Here is a 15,249-nt window from a genome sequence, read left to right as displayed (position 1 = left end):
CAACTCTTCTGGTCTTCGGTCTTTTGTGTATAATGTATCAAATCTGTTCTTCAGATGATCTCTAAATTCAGGTGGGATATATTCATGGTCATATTTTGGTTCTCGTGGACTTGTTTTCAATTTCTTCAGGTTCAGCCTGAATCTTCATACGAGCAATTGATAGTCTGATCCACAATCTGCCCCTGGCCTTGTTTTGGCTGATGATATGGAGCTTTTCCACCGTCTCTTTCCACAGATATAGTCAGTTTGATTTCTGTGTATTCCATCTGGAGAGGTCCACGTGTATAGTCTTATCTGATGCTGTCTAAAAAATGAACAAAGAGATCAGAGAAGAATGCATGCATTTGAGTTATGGTATTGGAGGAGAATATTAAAAAGTACCATGAACTGTCAAAAGAACAAACAAATCTGTGTTGATAGCAGTACAGCCAAAATGTCCCATAGAAGCCAGAATGACCAGACTTTGTGTTTCATACTTCAGACATATTATCAAGAGGGTCCAGTCCCTGTAGAAGATTATCATGTTTGGTAAAGTGGAGGAAGACCACCAACTAGATTGATTGGCACTACGGAAGCAGCAGTGGGCTCAAACATAGCAATGATAGTGAAGTTGGCATAGGACAAGGCAATGTTTCATTCTGTTGTGCTTAAGGTTGCTATGAGTTGGTACTGACATTATGGCACCTCACAACAACAACAATCCTTTATTTGCTAGACATTGTTACCATCTCTGTAATCTAATGTTTCTCTTTTTAAATTAGTGGGAGAACCTACCTGGAAGGCATGGGTTATTGGAATAAAAAGAGTCCAAATTATATTTATCACAAGGAAATAAAATAATAAAATTACCATTTTTCTCAGCATCTATTAGGTTAGATTTTTATAAACACTTGAATATGTGGTTTCAGGAATCTGTATATAAGAAAAACGTTGGTAACAAAAGTAGGCATGAACAGAGGACTTTAATTCATGTCTATGTGATTATTTGCCATTCAGTATGTGTACGCAATGAAATTAAGGTTTGAGAAATGTATTCTTAATAGATTTTAATACAATCTTAAACAGTCTTCCTAGAATTGAATTGTTTTTGTTTTTGTTAAGTGATGTCAGGTCAGTTCTGACTCTAAGCAATCCTGTATAGGGTTTCTGAGGAATAGTTGGTGAGTTTGAACTGCCAACCTTGTGGTTAGCGGTCCAGTGCTTATCTTACAGTGCCACACCAGGACTCCTAGAATTCAATAACCAGTTTAAATTCAGTACTAGTGTAGTCAACCATCTGTTTCTAACTAGTTGGTTTCAAATGATCTTATGAAAGCGTTCATAGAAGTTATCTTCACACAAATAAGATAATTTGATGCCAGCAATTTTTATCCTCAAAGAGCAGTAGTGTATTGATTAGCAACATTGGCAGTGGAAAAGAAAATCAACTCAGATAGTTAATTTAAACCTCCTTGCAGACTTCTTTTTCTTTCCATATTGAACCTACTTCACAGACTTGCTTTGTGAAGAATGCTTTCTTTTCCTCTCAGCTTGCCAGTCTCGATTCCATCACTCAAGTCCATCTTTAACCACACCATTCTTCCATAAAGCTTTCCCAGACTGTGCAAAAGATGCATTTTGAAAGCCAAATTCTAAAAAGCAAACCTCTCCATGCACTCCCTACCCAAAATATTAGGCTATGAACAGCTTCCCAACCTTTGGCCTATTTGGACCTAAAACTTCCATGAATGTTCTGCACACTTACTCAGAATATACAGAAAGCAAGCAATGTATGTACTCATTTGAATAGGTATGTGTGTGTGTGTAGTCTTACAGTGTTCAGGGTTTATTTTGTTGCCTGCATCAACTTCATGAATTTCTTTTTGTGATGAACTGTGAATTTCTGCAGGATGAGCTTGTTCATCTGTCATGATTGTTCTATGTGATATCTACTCACAGAGAACATCCCCCAGAAAGACATATAATCAAAAATGTTGGTCAAGGTAAAGATAATAGTGCTGGTAATGAATCAGTAGCCTGTCCCCTGAAAACAATCATGACTGATCCGTAGACTAAATTAAATCAGACAAGCTATTCTAGGTTCAAGATACTGGATTCCAGATCATGGATGTATTTAGAGTAATAATCTACATCTTAACTGAAATCATTTAACTTTACATAATTACCTTGGCTATTGATAATTTTTCTCTGATCTTTCTCTTTCTAATGTGTGTCCTGAAAACCCCTTAGGGGCAAAAACTACTGGGAATCCATTTTGCCTGTGGTTACTAAGAGATTTTTATCTGTTAATAAAAGAATTTTTTTTTCTTATAAAATATACTTTGTGTTCTAGACTGCTTTGTCTTTGCTTTATTTATGTTTATGATGACTGTCAATATATATTTTTTAATTCAATCACCTCTATTTTAGTGTTATTGCTTCTGAAATATTGTAGTTTTCCTGAAACTGCTGCTGCTATTTATCTTACAAATTAAAGCTATGAATGTGTTATAAAATTGCATAATGAAAACGAATCATTGGATTACAGTGAAAATTAAGTGCTTTTTTTCACAGTAAAGCTCTATAATTTAATTATTCTGTGTTTATATTTAATTCCTTATTTCTTTTCCCATTCATTTTCACCAAATGAATGCTATCTCAGTGTATGTGTTTATTAACATTCTTTCTCTGTTTTTCTTTTTTTTAATGCATCCTGAATTCAGTAGCTGAAACATGTGTCTGAGATAAAGCTATATCTCACCACTGCAGGCTTAGAGGAGGATTGTGTAAGACTAGCAATAGAGAATGTAAATAGACTTACCCCTTCCACATTATGCACTGTATTTTTATGCAAATAACTTTATACATTTTTGCATACTAACCACCCCCCTTGGGTTATTTGCATAAGCATGATATTCCAGTATTTTTTTTTACATATTGTTGTTCTTCTCTTTTTCTTTTTGTGCATTAGATTTAATGTTAAGTCTTCCTCTTGGTACCTGGTGACCCAGAGGTTTGGTTCCCAGCAGCATACACTCACCAGCCTATTCTCAAGTTTCTAAAGTAGCTCTTCTATTGGCAGAATTCCTTCCTTGATCAGCAAACAAGTTTTTTCAGTACAGGAAGGAAACACTTTTTTCTGCTACAAAGAAAGCCCAAGGTGGTTGACCTGAGCCAAGTAGGTGCATGAATCAGGGCACCCTGGGCCAGAGAGGACACTCAAGAGGATGCTATGGGGTCAGTGTGAGAGACATGGGCATAGAGGGGTCTTGTGTCCCTCCTTCAGATGAAATGGGTCTGGCTAGCCACCTCAATCCACATGAGGTCAAGCAGTATGGGTCCCCACCAGTACCATCTTGTTGCTTGACTTCAGCACTCAGGACCAATGTGACAATGGGCAACTACTTCCACCCACTATACTGCCAGTCCATACTTAGGCTGTGACATCCCCTAACACAGTCCTCTGCTTGACCTTCTGCCTATCTCTCACATGATATACCTGGGCCCAGATCAGCTACAAGGAACTCCACCATTCTCCGGCCTACCTGTGAACTGCCCCAGAGTAATGGTGGTGGTGGTGGGGTGTGCTATAGAGTTGGTTCCAACTCAGAGTGACCCTGCATAGGGTTTCCAAGGCTATAAATATTTATGGGAGTAGAAAGCTTCATCTTTCTCCCATGGAATGGCTGGTTATTTCGAACTGCTGACCTTGAGATTAGCAGCCCAACTCATAACCATTGCGCTACCAAAGCCCCTTGCCCCAGAGCAATATACAGTTTCAATTGCTTATTTTCTGATTCTTCTACTTGTCAGTCAACTTATCATACTGATGAAGATCAAAGATTACAGCCTTCAGTATGGACTGCACCTCAATGTAAAGAAAACAAATATCCTCACCACTGGATGAATAAATAACATAATAATAAATGGAGAAAAGACTAAAGTTGTCAAAGACTGTTTGCTTGGATCCATAATCAACATGCATGAAGCAGCAATCAAGAAATCAAAGGATGTATTTCTTTAGTCAAATCAGCTACACAAGACCTCTTTAAAGAGCAAAAATGTCAGCTTGAGGACTAAGGGGCTCCTGACTCAACTCATGGCATTTTCAATGACCTCATATAGTTAGATAGTGAATAAGGAAGACCAGAGAAGAATTGATGCATTTGAATCATGGGCTGCCAGAAGAACAAACAAATCTGTATTGGAAGAAGTCCAACCAGAATGCTCCTTAAAAGCAAGGATAGTGAGACTTCATCTCTCGTATCTTAGACATGTTTTCAGGAAGGTCCAGTCCCTGGAGAAGAAATCCCTGTTTGGTAAAGTGGAGGGTCACTGAAAAAGAGAAACACCAACAAGGAGCTGGATTGATACAGTGACATAAGCAATGGGCTCAAACGTAACAACAGTTGTGAGGATGGCACCGGGCAGTGTTTTGTTCTGTTGTGCATAGGGTCACTACAAGTTGGAACTTACTCAACAACATTTTCTGATTACCAAGGTACTATCAAATTCCATCCAGGACTTCTTTTTTGTTAAGGTTTTTATTGTGGATTGAGTAAAAGTTTACAGGGCAGATCATCAGTTTTACATTCAACAAATCATATACCTTGTTTCATTACAATGATTATAATCCCTTCTATGTACCAACAGTTACCACTGTTTGTCTCTATTCACTTTAGCTTTTTAAAAAACAAAACAAAAAAACACACTCAGGCATATGTAATAATTTACACCATTAAAGGGCACTTCTGAAAGTCTGCCTCCTGGCCACCATCTCTTAGTCCCTCACTTCCCATGAATCTAGAGTCCCTCTCTCCATGTCCCCATCTCTGCCTCCATCTCTGGTGTCACTCCTTCTCTGGATAAGGTCTTGCATTCCTCTTGTGCTCTTCTCCCTTGATGATCTTAGGGTCCTTTTGTTTCTGAACTGTAAGATTAACAACTCCCCTATTTCTGTTACAAAACTTCTACTTTTACAGTTGTGACAGTTGTAATTAGTCATGATAGCAATCCCTCACTATTGAACCATAAGAATTTTATCTCCATCTCTTTTAACCAGACCCATCTAGACAATATGAAAACTATTCAGTGGGGACTCTTTCTTTCCCCACACACTATTAAACTAAGCTCCCCCTTGAATCCTTATAAGCTAGTCACTTTGTGCCTTTATCACCCCTCATTTTAGGTAGCCAATATATAAGTTGCCTATCCCTATCCATATCAGCTGGATGCTTTACTCTCAGCTCTAGACCTCTGTGACTTTGTCCTTGTCCATGGGCTCAGTTGCCCAGGTTTCACCATATTTTGGACCAATCATCCCTTCTTCTTCTCTTTCTCATCTCCAGGTCCACAGGAGTCTATCGAATCTGGTTGAGCTCAGCTCATTTCTTCACTGCTGCCTTTCCCCCTCTTCCACTCACCAGGACGAAGACCAACATGGGCACAAGCAAGCTTACATGCTTGCTCATGTGTTCACTTTGAGTTTCAGCCTTAGAGGGGAGTTTGTCCTGAAGGAACTTGATTGCTTGCCTTGATGGCTTCCTGGTGAACAGCTTGCTTATTCTTGTAGTGGCCAGTCATACTGCTATTTTTGTTTTGGGTTTTTACTGATGAGCTTTCTTTGAAGATGTATTTGTTGTCACTCTAGCTGTTCCAGCTGTTCTACTGTCCTTTCTAGTGGGAATGTCCCACCTCAGAAGGTTCAGAATAGGGCTCAAGATTCCACCCAAGGTCCTATACACTGCAAAGGCTCCACAGGAGACCTATTTCACTGGGCAAGTTCTAGAATCCCTATTTGGCATTCCAAACAGTTATAGGCTGAAGACAGGCTTACAAACTTTCTGTAATCATGTTTCCCAGCATTCCTTTCTATCCAACTCAAGTTTCGAGTTTACAATAGTAGGAAAGGGAAAACAATATGCATAAGACAGTCAAGCATCTTAGTATTATTTCCCTCTTCAAACTATGCCTAGTTCCCTGTATCACAGAACCCTGCTGTTCCAAGGTTGAGCATGCATCACTATTTACCTCTGTCCCACTTAGAACATACACACCTGTCTCAGTGTCCCCCTATCTACCTTGTTCTTCCACCCCCTCCCACTTCTTGTGCACTGCCCTCCCTAACACCCAAACTATGATGTGTCTGCCCTTACCCTGTGCTCTATCATTGCCTCCCTCTACCTCCTCCAAACCTTCCTACTCCAACCCCACTGGTAACAAAAAAATTAACTTTTTTTTTTTTTTTCATTTTAGTATAGTTATCTTTTCTTAAGCTTTTACAATAATGGTCTAATGCAATATTTGTCCTTTTGTGACTGACAAATTTAACTCAGCATAATGTCCTCATGGTTCATCCATGTTATGTGGTGGCTTGAGCTTCCCTGTTGCTCTTCAAGGTAGCGTACTATCCCATGTGTGTGTGTACCACAGTTTGTTTATCCATTCTTCAATTGATGATCACTTAGGTTGTCACCATCTTTTTGCTATTGTGAATACTGCTGATATGAATATTGGTGTGCATATATCTACTCGTGTTATGGCTCATATTTCTTGTGGTTATATATCAAGTAGAGGAATTGCTGGATCATATGGTATTTCTATTTCCAGCTCTCTGAGGAAGTGTCATACTGTTTTCCAGAGGGGTTGGACCACTTTGCATTCCCACCAGCAATGTAGGAGAGTTCCAGTCTCTTCACATCCTCTCCAGCATTTATTATCCTCTGCATTTTTTAACTTCCCTGTTATTTCGGGTGTGAGATGATATCTCATTGTTGTTTTGATTTGCATCTCTCTAATGGCTAATGATCATGATCATTTCTTCATATGTTTGTTGGCTGCCTGAATATCTTCTTTGGTAAAGCATCTGTTCATGTCCTTTGCCCATTTTAAAAATTGGGTTGTCTTTTTCTTGTGGAGATGTTGTAGTTTCCTATAGATTTTAGAAATTAGCCCTTTGTCTGTCATTGCAAAAGATTTTTTTTCCCATTCTGTGGGCTCCCTTTTTACTCTTTTGGTGAAATCTTTTGTTTCACATAAGTTTCTAATTTTTAGAATACCCCAGTCATCTCTTTTGTCTTCTTTTGTTTCTGTAATTTTCACAATGTTTCATACTCTGTGTGTTCCCAGGATTAGAGCTTTTAAATTTGTCCCTATTTTTTAATTGATGACCTTTTAACTCTGGGAGTCACATTTAATTCTTTAATCCATGCTGAGTTGGTCTTTGTATATGGTGTCTTGTTTCAGTCTTTTGCACATTGATTTCTAGTTCTGATAGCACCATCTGTTGAAGACACAATGTCGTTCCCACTCAATGTACTTTGGCCCTTTCTCAAAGATCAGTTGACTGTATATGGATGGGTGCATTTCTGGATTCTCAATTCTGTTTCATTGATCTATGTTTCTTTCATTGTACCAGCACCAGGCTGTTTTGACCACTGTAGCCATATAGTAAAATTTGAAATCAGGAGGTGAGAGGCCTCCAATTTTGTTCTTCTTTTTAAGCAGTGCTTTGCTTATACTGGGTCTCTTTCCTTTCCATACAAAGCTTGTAATCATTTTTTCCATCTTTCTAAAGAATATCATTGGAATCTGGATTAGGAATGCATTATATATGTAGATTGCTTTGGGTAGTATAGACATTTCCATGGTATAGTCTTCCGTTTTTGTAAGTCCCTTTTGATTTCTTGTAGTATTGTTTTGTAGTTTTCTTTGTATAGGTCCTTTGTTTTTCTGGTTATATTTATTCCTGAATAATTCATCCTTTGAGTGGCTATTGTAATGGTATTGCAGTTCTAATTTCCTTTTTAATGTTGTCATTATTGGTATAGAGGAATCCAACTGATTTTTGTTTGTTGATCTAGTAACCTGCCACTTTGCTGAATCTTCCAATGAGTTCCAGTAGTTTTTTGCTGAGTCTTTGGGGTTTTCTATGTATAGGATCATATCATCTACAGATAGAGAGCCTTACTTCCTTTTTGACAATTTGGATGCCTTTAATTTCTCTATCTTGCCTTATAGCTCTGGATAAGACTTCCAAAACAACATTGAATAGGACTGGTGATAAAGGGCATCCTTGTCTGGTACCTGTTCTCAAGGGGGGAAGGCTTTCAGTTTCTCTTCATTAAGAGTGACGTTAGCTGTTGGTTTTGTATATGTGCTCTTAATTATGTTGAGGAATTTCCCTTCAATTCCTACTTTGTTGATTGTTTTTATCAAGAATGGATGTTGGATTTTGTCAAATGCCTTTTCTTCATCAATCTATATGATCATGTGGTTCTTTTCCTTTTTCTTATTTATATGGTGGATTACACTGATTGTTTTTCCAATGTTGAACCCTCCTTGAATCCCTTTTATGAAGTCCACTTGGTTAAGATGTATTTTTTTTTTGATGTGTTGCTGAATTCTGTTGGCTAGGATTTTGTTGAGAATTTTTGCATCTATGTTCATGAGATATATTGGTGTATAATTTTCCTTCTTAGTGACATCTTTCCCTGGTTTTGGTATGGAGGTTATGATTGCTTCATAGACTGTATTAGGGAATTTTCCATCCTCTTCTATATTCTGGAATAATTTGAGTAGAATTGGTGACAGCTCTTCCCTGAATGATTGGTAAAACTCACCAGTGAAGCCATCTGGACCTGCATAAGACACACTGAATATTGTAGTCTATAACCACAGAAAAGAGAGAGAAGAAGAAGAAAAAAAATCTGTATGCCAATGTGTGTATGACTTTAATATCCTCTTTCAGCTTCTTGCCTTCAAGGCCACCTGAGAAATTTTAAGATATCGTTTTGATTTCATTTTCAGCCTGTTTTGTTTTTAATCCATGCTTCTCCCACTCCACAACCCCCGTTTTAGCCTTTTTCTTAGTTATAAACAGTTCAAGGCCAGCTGTGGCCATTTTACACTGTCGTTTGGTTTTAAGTGGAAACTGTTCCTTTAAAATTTTGTGAAGATCTGTGTGTGTGTGTCGTGGAACCCTCCAGGGTGGGGGAGGTGTGCACTCACTCAGGCACCCCCTCTAGTCACTAGAATGGAGGTGGGCAGACAGTGAGAGACCAGTGAACAGGTACAAAAATAAAGAAAGAAAGAAAGAATGTGCACACCTTTATCTCCGAGGTTCTGTCAGGAGTCACTTGGTGGTGGCTGTGATCCTTCCCCTTTAGGTCTCACCCAAGATGGAGGCTCCAGCCTCTGAGCCCGGTGAATTAGAAAGCCCAAGATTTCTTGCTTCTGCTACAAATTCCACTGGCTGTAAGCCTTCAGACCTTTTTCTAAATAATCTTATATATGTGGTTCAGATTTCTGGAACTGTCCCCTGAACCTCCTTCATCTGGTATTCTGTGTTATTGCTGCTGGAGATTCTTATGCCATCCATGACTTCTTGACCAAGACTTATACTTTTATTACACAAATATGATTTAAAAATAACACTTTTGAGAGTTGAATAAGAATTAGGCCAAAATTCACTTCTGACAAATATCACAAGACATACATAGTATAATATGGAGCTTTAGAATGTTCCTGGAAAAGTTTAATTATCTTTTAATTTCCTTTCCCAGTTTTATTTAAAGCCACATTGTGTGCATGGGTGCACTATGCCAGAATTTTAATTTTTAAACATAATTTCATTATTTCTGCCCTTTATGTGTTTGTATATGCGTGCTATTTACCGGGAGAGACTGCAATTTGCAAAAAGGATCATCTATTTACAATAAAGGTTGGCTATTAATGTTGTGTTAAAAAAAAAAAAAAGGAGCAATTTCTCTTTGTTGCTACTCCAGACTTGATCATGTCTTTCAATTAATGACAGTCACAGACTCCAATATGGGATTCGGGAAGAAAACTTTATAACTTTGAATTTTATTACATTTGATAGTGGGTTGTGAGTTGGGCTGCCAATCTCAAAGTCAACAGTTCAAAACTACCAGCGGTTCCGCAGGAAAAAATGAGCTTTTCTGCTCTCATAAAGATTTATAGCCTCAGAAAACCTATACAGGGTTGCTATGAGTCCAAACCAACTCTGGACCATATAACCACCAGCAATGTTTTAAATATAGATAATACATTAGTACAGTAAATATATGTATAATATATCAATAAATAAAAACATATGCACTGAGGCTGGTGTACACAGCACATTTTTTACTGATGGAGTCCACTGGTGTGCAGAATAAAGCCTATCCTCCTCAGCATTTAAATCAAATTTGCTGTATGTAAATGTCTTAGTGATTTACTGCTGCTATAACATATATACCACACATGGATTACTTTAATAAACAAATGTATTCTATCACAGTTTAGGAGGCTAGTAGTATTCTGTAGGCCCAGCATTCCTTGGAGCTCTCCATGTGTTTTTGGCATCAATCTTCCCCTGGATGTAGGAGCTTCACAGTGCAGAGAACCCAGGTCCAAAGGATGCACTCTATCCTGTGCTCTTCCTTTGTTTGCTTTCTCTTCTTCTATATCTCAATAGAGACTGGCTCAGGCTATAACTGCTGTATATTGCATCTGGTTTCATTAACATAATTTGTTGTTAAGTGCCATCGAGTCAGTTTTGACTCATAGCGACTCTGTAGAGGGTTTCTAAGGAGCAGCTGGTGAGTTTGAACTGCTGACCTTACAGTTATCAATCCAGTGCTGATCCTACTGTGCCATACCAGGCGTCCATCACTAACATCATAAAAGTGAGAATTTATAACACATAGGATAATTACATCAGACAAGATCATGAGGGCAGTGTTTACATTACATTAGATCTTATCATAGGGAATTACTATGTCTTAACTGTCCAAACCAGAGTTCTGGTGTGGCACTGTAGTATAAAAATGTATCCATCCCCTCTAGAGTATCAAATTTGTTGGCGTACAACTCTTCATAATATTCTGTTATTATCTTTATTTTTGTTGGTTCTGTTTTACACCTAAGTGGTTTTTTATGCATGTTATTTGTATCTTTTGCCTCTTTTCTTTTATTAGGTTTGCAAATGGTTTGCCAATTTTATTAATCCTTTTGAAGAACCAACTTCTTGTCCTGTCGTTTCTTTCTACAGGTTTTCTGTTTTCTATCTTGTTTATATCTGCTCTAATCTTTATTATTTCTTTTCATCTGGTAACAATAGCTTACTGATTGTTGCTAGTCTGTTTCTAATTTTTGGAGCTGTTGTGCTAATGTGTTGATCTTGGTTCTTTCTTATTTTTGGATGTGTGTGTTTATTGCAATAAACTGTCCTCTCAGCATGGCTTTTGCCATGTTCCGAAGAGTTTGTATGTTGTGTTTTCATTTTCATATTTCTAGACGCTTTGTGAATTCACCTTTTTGTTTGTTCTAATGTCCAGTTCTGGAATTCCAATTATCTGCAGGTTATTCCTCTTCATGTTGTCCCACATGAATCTTAGACTTTCTTCAGATTTTTTTAAATCCTTATTTCTACTTGCTCTTCTATCTTAGCAGTATTGAGAGATTTGTCTTCCAACTCACTAGTTCTGGCTTCCATCTCTTCAATTATACTCCTTTGCCTTTGCAGTGTATTGTCCATTTCTGATATTTTATTATTATTTATTTGGGCCTCTTTTTATTTTGCAGGTTTTGAATTGTTTCTAATGCTGTATCTATCTTATTTATTTGTTCCTGTAGCACTTTCCTGATTCCTTTCTTATGTTTCTCAAATCCTCTGTGGAGCATTTGGATGCACCTCAATGTCATTCTTCTGAATTCCTTCTCAGGCAGTTCCAAAGCCTGCCGTCCTTCTAATGGGAAGTCTAGGTCAACCTCCCGCTCATTTGTTTCAGCTACTCTGTCTAGTTTCTGAGTGTGTGCTGATATCTTCAGTTGCTTCTTGGGCATTTCCAATAATTAGATGAATATGTGTTGATGTATTATTAAGCTTTCTGATTGCCTCCATGTAGATGTGATCAGGAGATGTGTTTCCTTTTCACTTTTCTTATTAGTCAACTCAGCATAACTGTTGCAGGTGTTGGCTGTCTATCTGGTGTATAGCAACTGGTATTGGCTCTTGCCTGGATGGTAGGATTTTATAGGGTGTTATTGTAGCTTGGCTATATGACCACAATTGCTGTCTCTTCTTGGGTAATGTAGGTAAAGAAAGGTCCCCAAGGTAACAGGGGGGCCAAAACCAAAACAACAATACCACACACACACAAAAAAAGGATACTACAGTTTATAATCACAAAAAACACAAAACAATGTGTATCAAAATGCACCTGCATTCTGGGAGACCGTTCCATTTTAAGCAGTTCCTATTAAATTCTTCCCCTCCTTCAATTCTGTGCCCAGTGTTCTTTGCTGAGCATATCTGTGTGCATGCATAGTAGAACCCTCTGGGGTGGGAGGATGTTCACTCATTGGGTCACCCCCTCTAGTCATCAGAATGAAAGTACACAGACAGCGAGAGACAAATGAACAGAAAAAAAATGTTCACACCTTTATTTCTGGTGATTGGTCAGATCTCTGCAATGGGAGCACTCCTCCGATCCTTCACCCACTCCATCACTCCCCAAATGGCTGCTCTAGTGTACGTTGGCACCTTCACGTCAGAAAACACCCCCTTTCTTACTTCTGCTACAAATCTCACTAGCAGTAAGCCTTCAGTCCTTCTAAATATTCCTTTTTTTTTTTTTTGTAATTCAGAGTTCTGGGACTGTTCCCTGAATCTGCTTCATCCGGTATACTGTGTTATTACTAGCAGAGATCTGCATGGCAATTGTCCCGAATCTATCAAGTCCCACCTCTCTCAGTTGGCACTGTAGGATACACATTGAACTTCTAACTGTATGATTGCCAGTTCAAACCCACCAGCCACTCCTTGGAAACTTTACACAGAGTTAGTGTGAGTCGGAAGTGACTCAGTGGCCCTCAACCAAAACAACTGCCTAACCATTGGGAATTCTGACCCAGTCACACTATCACATTAAGTATCCAGCCTTTTTTTATTTTAACATTTTACCCACCCTTTCTCCAAACACCTCTCTAGACTCACTACAACATATCAGGATTCCCTAGAGCACTCGATTTTTTAAAATGTCATTATATTTTCTAGGCTATTTTCACATGAAATAGTCATTTGATAGATACTATGATTTTGAGGACCCAGTTCCAAAAACACTTCAGTGCCAAGGCTTTCTCTCCTTTCAGTGTTAACAATTTAGTTGTGAAGATCTGTGTGTGTGCATCGTGGAACCCTCTAGGGTGGGGGAGGTGTGCAATCACTCAGGCACCACCTCTAGTCACTAGAATGGAGGTGTGCAGACAGTGAGAGACCAGTGAACAGGTACAAAAATAAAGAAAGAAAGAATGTGCACACCTTTATCTCTGATGTAGAATGCATCTGTATCAGAAATAGTAACAATCCACAATCTTTTATTTGTAGTTATGAAATCCCAAAGTTTTCAAAATAAAAAGTTTTTAAGACTCACTTAGTGAGAAACCTGACCTGAACTGATAGGAGGCTATCCATGGATTTGAACCTCTCTAAATGAACCTAGTCATAACTGTTCCTGCAGAATATTAAGTGTTTGGTCACTGATTGCTCTCTGAAACCCAACTAGGTACACATACTATATTATATTTCTAAAACTTTGAAATGTCAGAAGTCTGAATTATTTTGGGGTAATAGGCTTGTAAGATCTTATATTGTTGGTGATTAACCATTATAAATGCTTCCATATATATATTATATCATGCATTGCAATAGTAGTCCTATGAGGTAGATTGTAACTCCATTGTAATGATTAGATAGCTTGGACTCAGAGATTACGTACTTTCTAGATGTTACAGGCTTGGACGTGGGGAGGAAGAGCCAAGCATAAGTCCCAGGACATTTGATTGTTGTGTTGTGCCACAAATGCAGTCTGCCTCCTAGTTTCAAGACCTTTGAAGGCAGGTACCCTGTATTCCTTTCTTTAAAATAAAGCCATTGGTAAACATTATGCCTAGTACAATCAGTAAAGATGACTGAAATGAAAGGTGGAATTTACATCACAGCCATACTTTTAAGAGTCTGATTTAAAAGAAGTCTCCAGGGATTTGGAGGAGAGATGAATCCTTGTTTCATGTCAACATCTGATGTTTATAACCTCATTTACCTTGGGTGAATCATATAGCATGGTCATACTATATTTTGTTTGTTTGTTTAAGTTTTTATTGTGAATTGAGTGAAAGTTTACCGGGCAGATCATCAGTTTTACATCCAACAAATCATATACTTTGTTTCATTACAATGATTATACCCCACAAGCCTGCCCTTCTGTCGTCAGCACACAGCCCCTCTCCCTCTCCAGGTCCAAAGTCCCCAGCCACTCCATCTCTCCATGTCATCGTCTCTGCTTCCATTCCTGGCATCACTGCCTCTCTGGGTAGGATTCCATTCTCTGCTCTTCTCCCTTCATGATCCCAGGGACCTCCGCTCCTAGGCTGCAAAGTTAATCACTCCCCTCCGTTTGCCACTAAATGTCTCCCTTTACATTTTCAACCCTCACAATCAGTCTTGATAACAATTATTCACTAATGTATCACAAGAGACCTATCCGCATCTCCTTTCATCAGCCCTGCCTAGACAGATTGGATACTACTCAGTGGAGATTCTACCTTGCTCCATGCCCTCTGGATCTAGATTCCCTCTTGAAAGCTTGTAAGCCAGTCACTTCTTGCCTCTGTAGCCCCGCCAATTCTGGGTAGCCAATGTCCAAGTTGCCCATCCCTGTCCTCTCTGTGTGTGGAGGGGGTGGGGATGATCCTTGCTGTAAAGATTTGTTCTCTCTTTTGAGCTAGTGCATCCATAGGTGTAGGTCAAGTTCATCAAATTGTATCAGATTATTCTTTTTTTCTTCTTCTTTCTTCTTCTAGTTGAGCTCTGATCATCCAGTCATTGAATCCAAGTCAAATGGGTATTATCTGTAAGTATGGGTGTACTTATGCATGTGCCCTCTCTTCTTATCAGCTGGACACTTCACTCACCATTCTATTCCTCTGGGCTATGTCACTGACTCTGGGTACAAGAGTCCTCAGGTCTTGCCACACTGCTGGCCAACCAGGTCTCCACCCAGGTTCACAGGAGTCTATTGAACATTTAGACTTTAGCTCCCAGCTTCATTGTTGTTTTTCCCTCACTTTCCCTTATCGGTGCTGAACGTGGTCATCAATCAGAGTGTGTATTCCCACTGGGTCTTAGTCTTAGAAGGAGGTTTGCTCTGAGGGGACCCAACCACTTGCCTTGATGTCTCCTGGGTGAGCCACTTGTTTGTTCTTGTA

The 15,249-nt window shown here is 38.8% G+C and overlaps 1 protein-coding gene across 1 annotated transcript in view; it reads left to right on the top strand.

Moving 5' to 3' along the window:
- Window positions 1–15,249, top strand: part of DCHS2 (dachsous cadherin-related 2) — a 192,027-nt gene that overhangs the window by 9,884 nt on the left and 166,894 nt on the right. Inside the window, exons 3-4 of the mRNA XM_006867930.1 lie at window positions 1,889–1,905; window positions 4,724–4,736. Coding sequence (XP_006867992.1) covers window positions 1,889–1,905; window positions 4,724–4,736 — 30 coding nt within the window. The remainder of the gene's footprint in view (window positions 1–1,888; window positions 1,906–4,723; window positions 4,737–15,249) is intronic.

Source organism: Chrysochloris asiatica, unplaced genomic scaffold (genome assembly GCF_000296735.1).
Source record: "Chrysochloris asiatica unplaced genomic scaffold, ChrAsi1.0 scaffold00112, whole genome shotgun sequence".
NCBI lineage: Eukaryota > Metazoa > Chordata > Mammalia > Afrosoricida > Chrysochloridae > Chrysochloris > Chrysochloris asiatica.
The sequence above is the reverse complement of the archived record's forward strand: the minus strand, read 5'-3'. Positions and strand labels throughout refer to the sequence as shown.